At 41.6% G+C, this 15000-nt stretch overlaps 2 protein-coding genes across 2 annotated transcripts; one reads left to right on the forward strand and one right to left on the reverse strand.

Moving 5' to 3' along the window:
• The first annotated feature begins 590 nt into the window (after positions 1-590).
• On the forward strand, positions 591-6864 carry zfand1 (zinc finger, AN1-type domain 1). Its single transcript, XM_034148065.1, has 8 exons — positions 591-724; positions 2338-2380; positions 3026-3065; positions 3163-3290; positions 3980-4071; positions 4268-4386; positions 5288-5443; positions 6506-6864. Exons 1-8 carry the CDS (start codon positions 670-672, stop codon positions 6677-6679), a joined length of 807 nt encoding a protein of 268 aa, XP_034003956.1. The 5' UTR covers positions 591-669; the 3' UTR covers positions 6680-6864.
• A 1461-nt stretch (positions 6865-8325) lies between these two features.
• LOC117496407 (zinc finger protein OZF-like) lies at positions 8326-14993 on the reverse strand. Its single transcript, XM_034148067.1, has 4 exons — positions 14853-14993; positions 12867-13076; positions 10539-10860; positions 8326-10324 (listed from the first exon to the last, which is right to left on the reverse strand). The coding sequence occupies exon 4, from the start codon at positions 10230-10232 to the stop codon at positions 8925-8927; it is 1308 nt and encodes a 435-aa protein (XP_034003958.1). The 5' UTR covers positions 10233-10324; positions 10539-10860; positions 12867-13076; positions 14853-14993; the 3' UTR covers positions 8326-8924.
• Positions 14994-15000: the final 7 nt, after the last annotated feature.

Here is a 15000-nt window from a genome sequence, read left to right on the forward strand (position 1 = left end):
AAAAAGATTTAAAAGTTTTTATTTATTGTCAGAAAATGATTATAAAAAACTCCTTATTAAATATAAAGGGGTACATTATTACTCTTACACTATTCAAAATAAGGTAAATAAATATAAATCTGTCGTAGTGGGTGAAACTCGGTCACGTGGTTTCAACACACTTTTCACACCTGAGTGACGTCATGACACCTGACAGAGCGGGTACAATAAAAAAAAGTTTCTAACGTTTTATTTTAGGTAAGAAAATAATACTAATTTGTTTTTATTATTAAATATAAAGGAGTACGTTAATACTCTTACACTATTACAACAAAGTAAATACAAATAAATCAGTTGTAGTCACATCCATGGTCGTAGTGGGTGAAACTCGGTCACGTGGTTTCACTGCTGGGGTCAAAGTTCGTGTTGACATCAGAGGAAGTATTTAGACCGTTAAAACATGTCTTCAGCTCAACCGACAATATAGAGAAGATTTAATGTTGTTTTCTTTCTCATGTATTTAGTTATTTGTATTGTTTTTTTCCTGCCAATCTCCTGCTCCACTCTCGTCCAGCAGGTGGCGGTGTTGCGCCTAGATGGTGTTGCGCCTATCGCCTACTGCCATTAAACCACCGAAGAAGAGAGAAGCGTTGTTTACTTCATCAGCTGTTTTACACTCGCCTTGTAATCATGGCTGAACTGAACATCGGGAAGCATTGCCGGATCGATTCCTGCCACCAAAACGGTGTGTATCCTCTCCTTTCACTCACAATAAGATCATTTATTAACCTGTGTTGTTATTCTGGAGTTGTGTTGAGAAGAAACACAATCTAACGGCTCTTTAGCTTCGTTAGCATGTGAGCTAACTAACCGGCGTTAGCGTTAAATGTTTGGTAAACTAACTGCTAACCAAACTGTTATAATTAGCATCAAACAACAGCGTAAAGTTGTTCAAACTAATACAATACTTCCGAGAAAGTGTTTTGAATCAGTCATTAGTAGTTGTGGTACTTTCTGAGGCTATAACATTAGTTTGAGAATATTATTTAGAAGTAAACAATCCCTCTTTCTAATGTTTACTAGCCTCCTTATGCTAACTCAACTGGGAAATATATACAATATAGATTCAACTAAAGTATGGTTTAATGTTAACCCATAATAACTACTTTTGGGGAAATTAAGGGGAACATAATTTAGACTAAATAGACCACCTAAAACATATTTCTGACCCCCCCTAGTGTCAAATATCTGAAATTTGACATTTACGTCACATTGGACTATAATGGTAAAATAACTCTTATTTATAATTCATTAACGAGGATGATTTTTTGGTTTAAATTAGTTTGGATTCTTGAAGAATAAGAACATATCAACTCAATATAATTAAATCAGCTAAATTACCTGAAAAAAAAGCTTTTGAAATGTAGCTAGTTCGGTCACATGTGTTAGTCTTGCACATGGACATCTTGGACATGTTGTCATGGGAACACAAAATCACATGACCTGGATTTGTTTGGTAAACTAGCTCATAACTAGCAAGCTAACTGCTAACCAAACTGTTATAATTGGCATCAAACGCCAACGGTAGAGTTGTTATTACTTATACAATATGGTTGGCAAAGTGTGTTTAATTAGTCATTAGTAGTTGTGGTACTTTCTGAGGCTGTAACATTAGTTTACGGATATTATTTAGGAGTAGAGAATCCCTCTTTGTAATGTTTACTAGCCTCCTTAGGCTAACTCAACTGGGAAACTATATACAATAGATTACATGAAAGTATGTTTTTAGGGTTATTTCTTGTATATCCACCATCATTTAATGTCAAAGCTATGCTCATGTGCTGTCGATTGTTGCTGCAAAAAGTATTTTGAGTATTGTATTCCTCAAAGTATGTATCTCTCTCAAGGAACAGGTGCAAACAAAAGACAGGGAAAAACAGACTAGATGTAAAAATACAGATTACATACAAACAGTGGCTTTCCATGTGTTCTTTAATTAGTCTTAACAGTTTAGGTAGTGCCCTGTCCACAGTATTGATGTATCACAAGTATGTAATGTAAAGAACTTTGAGCACTGGGAAAAGAGCTCAAATAAATACCATGACTTATTATTATTATTAGTAAAGTAAAGAAACTCATTTCATTAAGGGGCTCACGTTCTTTAATGTAGATTTGTGTATGTAAATGATTTAACATAAAATAAGGATGTTATTAACTAAAAGTGGTATTCAGGGTTGTCTTTGGTGAGTCCATACATTAAACTAATAAGTGTTTCTCAGAAGTTAACGCCATATGTTTGAGGCTTCAGTGTTTTTAAGTTCTTCCTCTCAGACTGACGCTTGTTCTCTTCTCATCCAGATTTCCTCCCGTTTGTCTGTGATCTGTGCCGCGGAAGTTTCTGGTAAGAATTCAGCAATAAATTAAATACAGTTGAAAAAGTATTTATTCTAAGATAACTTTAAGAAAGACAAAGGGCTTTAAAATAATTATCATTTTCTTCAGAGGGGGAATAAGTACTTGTATATTTACTTGAGTAGAAGTACTCAGGTCTTGATCTTGAGTAGAAGTACCAGAGTGAAGCAATACTCTGGTACAGTAAAAGTCCTGCATTCAAAATGTTACTCAAGTAGAAAAGTATTAGCATCCAAAATCTGTAAAGTAACTAAAATACAGGTATTAAATACATGTAGTGGAGTAAAAGTACCCCATGTACCCCTGAATTGTAATGAAATACTTCAGTTAATGTACTTTGTTACTTCACACCTCTGCTACATTCTCATATTATCAGCTGATCCGTCAGATATATTTGTTTATAAGTAATAACGTTGCACATAACCCACCAACAGGATTGAGTCATTGCTCACCACGTATCTTCAGTACACATTGTCCCAATTCTTAAATATACTTATGTGTTAAATGCACAATATGTTTCTCTGAACTACAGGGAAGTAACCGTATGAAGTTGCATTAAATAAAACATGTCATGAAATGAACTTTGATGCTTTAACTACTTCTAGTTTCTGATTAATTATATATTTTGTTTCAGCATCGATCACAGGAGCAGAGAGGCCCACTCGTGTTCGGAGGTACGCTGTGTTGCATATTTAGAAACACACTGTTTTAACGTTAGATCACGTGTTTCGGCTCGGTTGTTTACATGTTGTGACCCTTTTCTTTCACCAGGAGCCGGTGAAGAAGGAGCCTCGGACGACTGGAGGAAACACAAGTTATCCGTGTTCGTTTCAAGACTGCAGAGGGAAGGAGCTGCTGCCTGTCGTCTGTCCGCAGTGTGAGAGACAGCTCTGTTTGGCGTACGTTCTACTTTCTGTAAACCTTCACTGGAGAACATGCTGCTCCAACAACAAGTTAAAGAATAATCAAAACAAGGTGTTTTCACTTGAAATAAGTAAAAAGATCTGCCAATAGAACAAGTGAACATGAGCTTGGTGAGATGTCTTGAAATAAGAAGTGATGTTTAGATAAATCACATCTTGTAATCAGCAGGAGAACTCATTGTGAACTATATTTTAGGACATGTTGTGTTACAAAATAAGTCGCAAATGCTCAAAAGTTTCCTGTTTCCTGACGTTAGTTGGTGATTTCCTAATAAATATGTGTTTCATCTGAGATACGACTCAAAATAAGATCTTTTGACTTAACAAGATGATGCTTTGTCTAAAAACAAGACCTGATATCTCACTGCAGTGTCACTTCTGAAGTTATTGTGTCTTATATCAGGAGTAGAGACATAGATACTGGGCAAGATTTAGAGTCCGGCAGGGGCTCAGTCAGTCGGGGCTTGGACTGGGAGCTGTAGGGTCGCTAGACTCCTGGTGCTAGGATGTGTTAAATGCAGAGGCCTAATGTCCCTGTGTGCTCTGCATGTGAGACCAGAGGGTTTCATATTTATTTATTATTTATTAAGTTTTTGTAGTGAAATAAAAAGGGATGCATTTATTGTTCTGTAAACTAACATTTGTCTCTTCTTCTTGCCTCACAGCCACCGTCACCAAGATGATCACGAGTGTGAGAAGTTGGAGGTCCAGAAGCCTCGAATGGCCGCCACCAAAGAGCTGGTGCAAAAGATCGTAGGTGAGTTTCACAGTTTCTATCCCGACTTCATTTCTAATGTGATTCCGTATTTGTCCACATGGGGGCAGTATTTGTTCTCAGATCAGAATTCCTTTATTAGTCCGGAGCAAGAAAAGAGCCACAGAGAGCTTCATGTTGAAGCATGCATTCAAACAGGAGTGTTCCTAGCATGCTGCACGTCTGTCTGTCCCCTCAGAGGCAAAGGACACATCTAAGGCTAAAGGACGAAGAGGAGCGAAGAGCAGCACCACAGCAGCTAAAGTGGCCTTAATGAAACTGAAGCTTCATGCTGCGGGAGACAAGGGGCTTCCACAGGTAAGACCCCACTTTAAAGAGTCCTCTGCTGCATATCAGTATGTAGTGTCTCTACTTTAAAGAGTCCTCTCCTGCTGATGTTCAGGTGTATATCAGTATGTAGTGTCTCTACTTTAAAGAGTCCTCTCCTGCTGATGTTCAGGTGTATATCAGTATGTAGTGTCTCTACTTTAAAGAGTCCTCTCCTGCTGATGTTCAGGTGTATATCAGTATGTAGTGTCTCTACTTTAAAGAGTCCTCTCCTGCTGATGTTCAGGTGTATATCAATATGTAGTGTCTCTACTTTAAAGAGTCCTCTCCTGCTGATGTTCAGGTGTATATCAGTATGTAGTGTCTCTACTTTAAAGAGTCCTCTCCTGCTGATGTTCAGGTGTATATCAGTATGTAGTGTCTCTACTTTAAAGAGTCCTCTCCTGCTGATGTTCAGGTGTATATCAGTATGTAGTGTCTCTACTTTAAAGAGTCCTCTCCTGCTGATGTTCAGGTGTATATCAGTATGTAGTGTCTCTACTTTAAAGAGTCCTCTCCTGCTGATGTTCAGGTGTATATCAGTATGTAGTGTCTCTACTTTAAAGAGTCCTCTCCTGCTGATGTTCAGGTGTATATCAGTATGTAGTGTCTCTACTTTAAAGAGTCCTCTCCTGCTGATGTTCAGGTGTATATCAGTATGTAGTGTCTCTACTTTAAAGAGTCCTCTCCTGCTGATGTTCAGGTGTATATCAGTATGTAGTGTCTCTACTTTAAAGAGTCCTCTCCTGCTGATGTTCAGGTGTATATCAGTATGTAGTGTCTCTACTATTTGTGTGTGATAACTTGTTTGATTTCTTGATACCGTCTGCTGTATATGTTATGTAATGTTCTCCACCTCTCTCTCTCTCGTATTCTCATATTCTCATATCAGGCGGAGAGGACATATTTACAGGTTTATCTCCCGAAGGACTCCAAAGCCTCGAGCCAGCCGATGTTCTTCTGTTCTAAGTGGAGCGTGGGGAAGGCGGTGGATTACGCAGCTTCTCTGGCGAGTCTGAAGAACAGCAACAACATCCTGACCGCCAAGGTGAGGAGCATGTGACCTTAGGGTTAGGGTACTCCGGAGCCCTGTTCCCCACCGGATGCCTCCTGGTAGGCCGATAGTTTCCGATTGTGACAGCGAAAGCTACCATGTGGCAGAGTGGTTGGATTATCACCTCAACCCCCTTTCCATCCCGCATGAAAGTTATTTAAAGGACACTTAAGCTGGTTGAGCCATTTTTCCCGATGGATGTTAGTTTCTACACTAATATGGATACAGAGATGGGGTTGCAGGCAGTGAGGAATATTTTAAACCAGTTCCCGGATCCAGCCCGTCCTGATCAGGATATCCTCAGACTTTTGCATTTAAGCCTCACGAGAAATGATTTTTCTTTCAACAACAAATGGTTTCTACAGGTCAAGGGGGAAGCAATGTGCGCCAGCTTATGCTAACATCTCTAAGGCGGATTGGGAGGAACAACAACAGAGAAATCAACTCTGCGTGCACACTAGACATTCTGCTGTTTACAACATTACACTTTTTTAAAATTATCTTTTGGAAAGTATAATATGAACTTTACAAAAAATAATTACAACATGCTTTACTTACATTTTTTTTACATACAATGCTAATGAAAAATCGTTTTACCGTGATGTTTGAAACGTACTATACCTACTTTAATATATTTTAAATACATTTTGTATGATATTTTTGATATGCTATCCTGTGACTTTTTCCCATTTAAATGCAAAACATGTTGCATTAGCTTGTAATCGGAAAGAGAAATAGTATAGCAAAAAAGTCAGACTAGCATGTTGAGTATCGATAGGATAGTTTGTCAAAAATAGTCCAAGTGTAATATGTTTAAAAATATTAAAGTATGTCTTAAACAACATGGTGGCACAATTACATGTGTTTAATTAGCATTGTATGTCAAAAAGGTTATTATACGATGTCCAAAATATAATTTTAAAAGTGTCGCAGAGATATCCCCCCAAAAAGAATCATAGTATTTTATGTTGAAAACGACTGTGTGACATTTCTTTTTGCTTATCTGAACACACATTTGAATACACTTGACTTGAATCTCTCTCCTCTGTCTCGTAGAAGCTGCGTCTGTGCCACCCTCAGACGGGCGAGGCTCTCCAGATGGACGACACCCTGCTGTCCCTGCTCTCTCACCCAGAAACGCCCCTCTTTAACGGGGGAGACGTTGTGCTGGAGTACCTGGAGAACCAGAGCTCCGGCCTGGATGTGTCCGACTACATCAGCCAGGGTTGACTGACTCTGTACGGGAGGTTCCTCACGCCTTTCACATGTTCTGTGAATAAAACGTCCTTTAGAAAGTTCAACCTGTTAAAGCTTTTAACCAATTACATCTCACCTCAATCTCCAGCAGCCAAAGACTGTCATGTGTCAATAAATGTTCTGTGTTATGTGCAAAAAATAAAGTTTCTAAAAAAAAACTTAAATCAGTTTGTTGATAATGGAAAATGACATGTGTTGTGTTTTACATGGAAAATCATTTCACATGATAAAGTCAGAGTATAGAGTGGCGAAGTCCCTGCCCTTCCGGTGGACCTCCATGGGACCTTATTTCGGAAAAATTATGTATTGAAGTCAATGGAGAGAGAAAGATTATCTTTCGATCCCGTTTGAATTGTGCCACGAATTACACATATGATGTTTGTCAATTTAAAAGATAATTTTGCAAGTCAAAAAAAAAAAATGTCGTAAAACTGTGAAGTAACACATTTGTTTGTGTGAAACGCTCAAAGAACTACATCTCTGGTCAACAACACACGTCACCAAGATGGCCGTCACTACTGTCTTGTCAACAAAACGATTGACTACCCTCACTATCACCACAATGAAACACGTCCTGAAGAATGTCATGCAAAGCTGCCTGCCTGCCTTCCTTTGATTCTCTCTGAACTGCCTGGTCGTTTTAATGTTTAATGTCAACCATTTGTGCAGATAGCATGAAGTAGAGAAGATCGCTAGCGTTAGCGTTAGCATTTCTCCCCCGGGCTTAAATGGTGTATTATAGAATGATCACACCGGTGACAGTACTCTTCAAAGGGTTCACGAAATATGACTACTACTCTTACTGTTTAACATTTTGGGTTACTTAATGTTACTTCATGTTAAGGCTAATAAAAATGACAAGGCTGTAATGCTAACTAACGTGCTAGCTACTAGCTAGGTAGCTAACTTGATCAAGCCACTCCTGGTCCTTTCATCAGACGGGAAGCGAAAGAACGAGCAAGACCCATTGCTGGTATGATAACAACCTGGTACTAAGCACACAGGCATCTTGTTAAAGTTATCTTATCTTAGCCAGCGCCATATAGATAGATTATATCTATATGGCGCTGATCTTAGATCTTAGTGGAGGAAAACAATTGTGACATCACTTACGCGACTCTGGGATTTGTAGTCTTTCTAGTTGCGTATTTTTCATAGTCTTATATTTCAACAGTTTTACGACAAACTGTGACTTTTTTGACATGGAAATTATTTTGTAAGATTGACAAACATCATATGTGTAATTCATGGCACAATTCAAACGGGATCGAAAGATAAGTTTTCTCTCCCCATTGACTTCAATGCATAATTTTTTCCGAAATAAGGTCCCATGGGGCGGAAGTAGATGGGCGTGACTTCGCCACTCTATAGCGTATTGAAAAAGTGGATAAAGTCAGTATCGAGAGTTGAAAAAGTCACAAAAACGAAATGTCGAAAATGTGTGAATAAACGATATAGTATGCCACTTTATTATAACTCTTTAATAATCAATGACCTGTTATTTAATCTGAATCAAGAGGAAGTACCTCACGGTGAAACTGTCCCGTGTTCAGAGAAATAACCAGCAGATATTTGTACGTGTTTAACACCAAAAAGAAAGGAGAGAGATGTGACAGAGAAACGTTTGTGAAGTCTTTAATTCTCCTTTCAATCAAACAGTTTGGAGAAAAGATCTCTGGATAATCAGATTATTCAGTTTCTATGAGAGCTTTCATTCAGAGGTCAGAGGTCACCTTTAAGACGAACTCACAAGAAATGCACTCACTTTTTCTATACAACCGCACGTTCCCCTGCAGAACAACCGCACGTTCCCCTGCAGAACAACCGCACGTTCTCCTGCAGAACAACCGCACATTCCCCTGCAGAACAACCGCACGTTCTCCTGCAGAACAACCACACGTTCACGTTCTCCTGCAGAACAACCACACGTTCTCCTGCAGAACAACCACACGTTCACGTTCTCCTGCAGAACAACCACACGTTCACGTTCTCCTGCAGAACAACCACACGTTCACGTTCTCCTGCAGAACAACCACACGTTCACGTTCTCCTGCAGAACAACCACACGTTCACGTTCTCCTGCAGAACAACCAGACGTTCCCCTGCAGAACAACCACACGTTCTCCTGCAGAACAACCACACGTTCTCCTGCAGAACCACACGCGTCAGCTCCAGGTTCATCAGTTCTAAAGTCAAAGTTCTAAAGCAGACGTTGTGTTCAGGGACCGATCTGCTCCTCTATCTCCTCGCAGATCGTGTCGCCGACAGCCACCACCGTCTCTTCCTGTTTGTAGGCGAGCGCCGGCATCATGTCGTCGTCGAACAGGATGTGCGGTTCCTCGTCCTCAGCGGGTTCCCCCCCCTCTCCATGCATGCGCTTCCTGTGCTGCTGCAGGTTCCCGCTGCGGTTGAACCTGGCGCCGCAGAGCTCGCAGCCGTGCGGCCGCTCCCCCGTGTGGATGATGACGTGGCGCTGCAGCTGCGAGCGGCACTTCTTGTCTTTCCCACAGATGTGGCAGACGAAGGACTGCGCGGGCCGCTCCCCGTTGGCGTGGACGACCTCTCGGTGGCGCTTCAGATGTCCGAGGCGCCGGAAGCTTCGGCTGCAGAAGTCGCACCCGTACGGCCGCTGGTCGCTGTGGATCAGAGCGTGACTCGACAACAACGAGCGGAACTTGAAAACCTTTCCACAGATCGAACACGGGAACTCTTTGGATGACGCCACGCTCTTCCGGCGGTTGTGATTCTGCGCCCCGTTGCTGTTGCTTCTGAGGTGAACGCGGTCGTGATGCTGCTTCAGGGATGCGGCGCGGTGGAAGCTGCGCGGACAGAGGACACATCGGTGCGTTCGCTCTGCAGAATGAATGCGACCGTGCGCGGCGAGAAGCGCCTCCGACTTCAGGCGCTTCCCACAGACGCTGCAGGGGAACGGAGCGTCAGGCGGCGCGTGGTTGCTGTCCAACGTGGTGTTGTTGTGAACCAGGATCTTGTGGCGATTCAGCTGATACTGGCGTCCGAATTTCCGCCCGCAGATGTCGCAGAGGTGCGGCCGCTCGCCCGTGTGAACCTGGAAATGCACGGCGAGCTGCGAGCGGCACGGGAACTCTTTACCGCAGAAATCGCACAGCAACGAGCTAACCGGCGGCGGTTTCTCGCCACCGTCAACGTCCACGTGTACGATCTTCTTGTGGTGCTCCAGATCGTTGGTTCTCATGTAAGCTTTGGGACACAAATCGCAGCGGAACGGTTTCACCCCCGAATGGATGACTTCGTGCGTTTTGAGGCGTGATCGGCAGCTGAAGGTCTTCCCGCAGGCGGAGCACAGCCACGCGGGCGCCGGGCGATGTTTCTGGCGATGTTTCGCACCTTCGGGGTGCAGGCGCGTCAGGTGGTGCTGCAGGTTGTCTCTGCGGTTGAAGCGCAGCTCACACAGGTGGCAGGCGAAGGGTTTCTGACCCGTGTGGATGAAGGAGTGGCGCGCCAGGCTCGCCTTGTTCTTCATCACTTTGCCACACACCTCACACATGGTGCTGCCCGGCTCCAGCTTCACCGGGCGCAGAGGTGCATGCTGGGAGTCGGAGTCCAGTTGGGGAGACGAGGGAGGCGAGGCAGAGTCATCTGAAGAGGGGGGGGGGGGGATATCAGAGAGGAAGGAGTTCATAGTTTAAAGTAAATTATTATAAATAAACATAAATACTGTTATTATATTACAGTCTAAAAATAGATCGTACAGAAAATACAATGTATTTTTTTTATTTTAGAAAATGGTAAATAATACATACAAATATATTTTAAATGAATTAAATAATATGTCTCGGTCTGAGGGTCTCACCTCCTTCAGCTGGAGTCCAGATGGGGTCACCTTCCTCCTCCTCCTCTCCCTCCTCTCCCTCTCCCTCGTCCTCCTCCTCCTCTTCCTCCTGGGGGGGGTCAGTGACAGCCGACCCCCTGCGGCGCCCTCGTTGCACCGGACTCTGTTTTGGGGTCTTCTTCCTCAGGGGGGGGCCCCTCCTCTTCAGGGGAGGGGGGGGGGCTCCTCCTGCGGGGGGGCTTGATGGTTCTGGTTCTGGTCCGGTTGGTGCAGTGCTGCAGCAGAACCCCGTCAGAACCGTCTGACCTCACTGCGAAACACTGCAGCAGAACCTCAGAGGAACCTGAGAGAGAACCGAGGTTTATTATAAAAACATGTAAAATATACACCTGAACATCATCAGGAGAGGAACTCTTTAAAGTAGAGACACTACATCCTGATATACACCTGAACATCAGCAGGAGAGGAACTCTTTAAAGTAGAGACACTACATACTGATATACACCTGAACATCAGCAGGAGAGGAACTCTTTAAAGTAGAGACACTACATCCTGATATACACCTGAACATCAGCAGGAGAGGAACTCTTTAAAGTAGAGACACTACATACTGATATACACCTGAACATCAGCAGGAGAGGAACTCTTTAAAGTAGAGACACTACATCCTGATATACACCTGAACATCAGCAGGAGAGGAACTCTTTAAAGTAGAGACACTACATACTGATATACACCTGAACATCAGCAGGAGAGGACTCTTTAAAGTAGAGACACTACATACTGATATACACCTGAACATCATCAGGAGAGGAACTCTTTAAAGTAGAGACACTACATACTGATATACACCTGAACATCAGCAGGAGAGGAACTCTTTAAAGTAGAGACACTACATCCTGATATACACCTGAACATCAGCAGGAGAGGAACTCTTTAAAGTAGAGACACTACATACTGATATACACCTGAACATCAGCAGGAGAGGAACTCTTTAAAGTAGAGACACTACATCCTGATATACACCTGAACATCAGCAGGAGAGGAACTCTTTAAAGTAGAGACACTACATACTGATATACACCTGAACATCAGCAGGAGAGGACTCTTTAAGTAGAGACACTACATACTGATATACACCTGAACATCATCAGGAGAGGAACTCTTTAAAGTAGAGACACTACATACTGATATACACCTGAACATCAGCAGGAGAGGAACTCTTTAAAGTAGAGACACTACATCCTGATATACACCTGAACATCAGCAGGAGAGGAACTCTTTAAAGTAGAGACACTACATACTGATATACACCTGAACATCAGCAGGAGAGGAACTCTTTAAAGTAGAGACACTACATCCTGATATACACCTGAACATCAGCAGGAGAGGAACTCTTTAAAGTAGAGACACTACATACTGATATACACCTGAACATCAGCAGGAGAGGACTCTTTAAAGTAGAGACACTACATACTGATATACACCTGAACATCAGCAGGAGAGGACTCTTTAAAGTAGAGACACTACATACTGATATACACCTGAACATCAGCAGGAGAGGACTCTTTAAAGTAGAGACACTACATCCTGATATACACCTGAACATCAGCAGGAGAGGAACTCTTTAAAGTAGAGACACTACATACTGATATACACCTGAACATCAGCAGGAGAGGACTCTTTAAAGTAGAGACACTACATACTGATATACACCTGAACATCAGCAGGAGAGGAACTCTTTAAAGTAGAGACACTACATACTGATATACACCTGAACATCAGCAGGAGAGGAACTCTTTAAAGTAGAGACACTACATACTGATATACACCTGAACATCAGCAGGAGAGGACTCTTTAAAGTAGAGACACTACATCCTGATATACACCTGAACATCAGCAGGAGAGGAACTCTTTAAAGTAGAGACACTACATACTGATATACACCTGAACATCAGCAGGAGAGGACTCTTTAAAGTAGAGACACTACATACTGATATACACCTGAACATCAGCAGGAGAGGACTCTTTAAAGTAGAGACACTACATCCTGATATACACCTGAACATCAGCAGGAGAGGACTCTTTAAAGTAGAGACACTACATACTGATATACACCTGAACATCAGCAGGAGAGGACTCTTTAAAGTAGAGACACTACATACTGATATACACCTGAACATCAGCAGGAGAGGACTCTTTAAAGTAGAGACACTACATACTGATATACACCTGAACATCAGCAGGAGAGGACTCTTTAAAGTAGAGACACTACATACTGATATACACCTGAACATCAGCAGGAGAGGACTCTTTAAAGTAGAGACACTAACTACTGATGTGTCTCACCTGAGTGTCTCCAGCCCAGCTGTTGACTCAGCAGATCCACCTGGACAGCAGCGTCTCTCCGTTCTGCTGAGTCGCTCTGACAGCCCACTTCTTTCCTTGTCTCCTCCTTCCTCGTCTCCTCCTCTGGACTCTCCCATTGGCAGCCCACCTCCCTCCTTGTCTCCTCCCCCCTCAGCAGGAGCTCACAGAGCGGCTCTCCGGACGACATCTCTGCAGGAAACAGATATAAAATAAAATGTTTTCAAACGGTTTCTATGACAACAAGAAAGATGAAAATACAGATTAATAAAAATGACTTGAGTTTTGATCATTCATCAAGTTACTCAGGGTGTATTTTCTCTAAATGAAAACCCATTTCTAAGTTGTTAAAAGAGGCGATGTGACCCTATAACCATTATAACCAAAGATAGATATATCACAGAAAGACACGTATTCAGAAGAGTATTTAAACAAAATAAAATACTCTCCATTTCAGATATCTAAAGGGACAGAGACATATCAACACAGTGTACCTTATATACATTAAAAACTGTGCAGAGTAGCTTTTAATTAAAAGTTAAATATATAATGATATATATCAGATATGGTGTCACCACCTTTTCCTCCACTACATGTATTTAATACCTTTAGTTACTTCACAGATGTGGATGAATGATGTGAAATATAACCAAGTGTTAAATCAGACTTTAGTTCCACCTGGAGTAAATCCACAAGCTACCCTGCAGTATACAAAGTCATTCAAACTAGCTGCACCTTTACCAGCTTTGAGAACACTTTCATGATCAATCATTATAAAACATATCATATATATTATTCTGAAATGGACCAATCTGCACAATGACTACTTTTACTGTCGCTACTTTCACTATATTTTGATGAGAATACTTTTATACTTTTACTTGAGGAACATTTTGAATGCAGTACTTTTACTGTAACAGAGTATTCCTACACTCTGGTACTTCTACTTTTACTCAAGTACAAGATCTGAGTACTTCTACTTTTACTCAAGTACACGATCTGAGTACTTCTACTTTTACTCAAGTACAAGACGTGAGTACTTCTACTTTTACTCGAGTACAAGATCTGAGTACTTCTACTTTTACTCAAGTACAAGGTCTGAGTACTTCTATTTTTACTCAAGTACAAGATCTGAGTACTTCTACTTTTACTCAAGTACAAGATCTGAGTACTTCTACTTTTACTCAAGTACAAGATCTGAGTACTTCTACTTTTACTCAAGTACAAGGTCTGAGTACTTCTACTTTTACTCAAATACAAGATCCGAGTACTTCTACTTTTACTCAAGTAAGAGGCGTGTGGCGCAGTGGGTTAATGCGCTGATCTTCGAATCAGGGGATAGCAAGTTCGAGTCCCACTGCATGTCGTTGTGTCCCTGAGACACTTCACCCCAAATTGCTCCTGTGGGGATTGTCCACAGTATTGAGTATGTAAGTCGCTTTGGATAAAAGCGTCTAACAAGTGACATGTAATGTAATGTAATGGAAGTACAAGACCTGAGTACTTCTACTTTTACTCAAGATCTGAGTACTTCTACTTCTACTCAAGATCCGAGTACTTCTACTTCTACTCAAGATCCGAGTACTTCTACTTCTACTCAAGATCTGAGTACTTCTACTTTTAATCAAGTACACAATCTGCGTACTTCTAAGTGAATTAAACCTTTTCGGAACATTATTGTTTTATTAGTTTGGAGAAAATGTAACCTTATTCCTTAATACCCTGTAAATATAAGCATTGTTTTTAAGTTAATAATAAATGAATAAAATATCCTAATAAAGCGTGTTTTTTTTTAGCTTTCTGTCTCTTAACAAATAGTTCCACTAAAAGGTCATTTTAAATGTTTTTCAATTAAAAAGACCCACTTTATTATTTGAAGAAGCAACGTTCCCTCAGAAGCTAACATGCTAGCTAACACCAGATACCCGGATTTTCACCGACAGACAGAAAACAAAGAGTCCGATTTACCAGCGAGTTGAGCGGCCAGAAAGCAGCGTGAGGAGGGATTAATGTCCGGAGAGGGTTTTAATCTAATCGATAAAGAAACACATTTAAATCGTTAAACTGATTTCACTTCTTTAGCAGATCAACCGCCGCCGACAACACGGTCCGCACC

Source organism: Trematomus bernacchii, unplaced genomic scaffold, assembly GCF_902827165.1.
Source record: "Trematomus bernacchii unplaced genomic scaffold, fTreBer1.1, whole genome shotgun sequence".
Taxonomy (NCBI): Eukaryota; Metazoa; Chordata; class Actinopteri; order Perciformes; family Nototheniidae; genus Trematomus; species Trematomus bernacchii.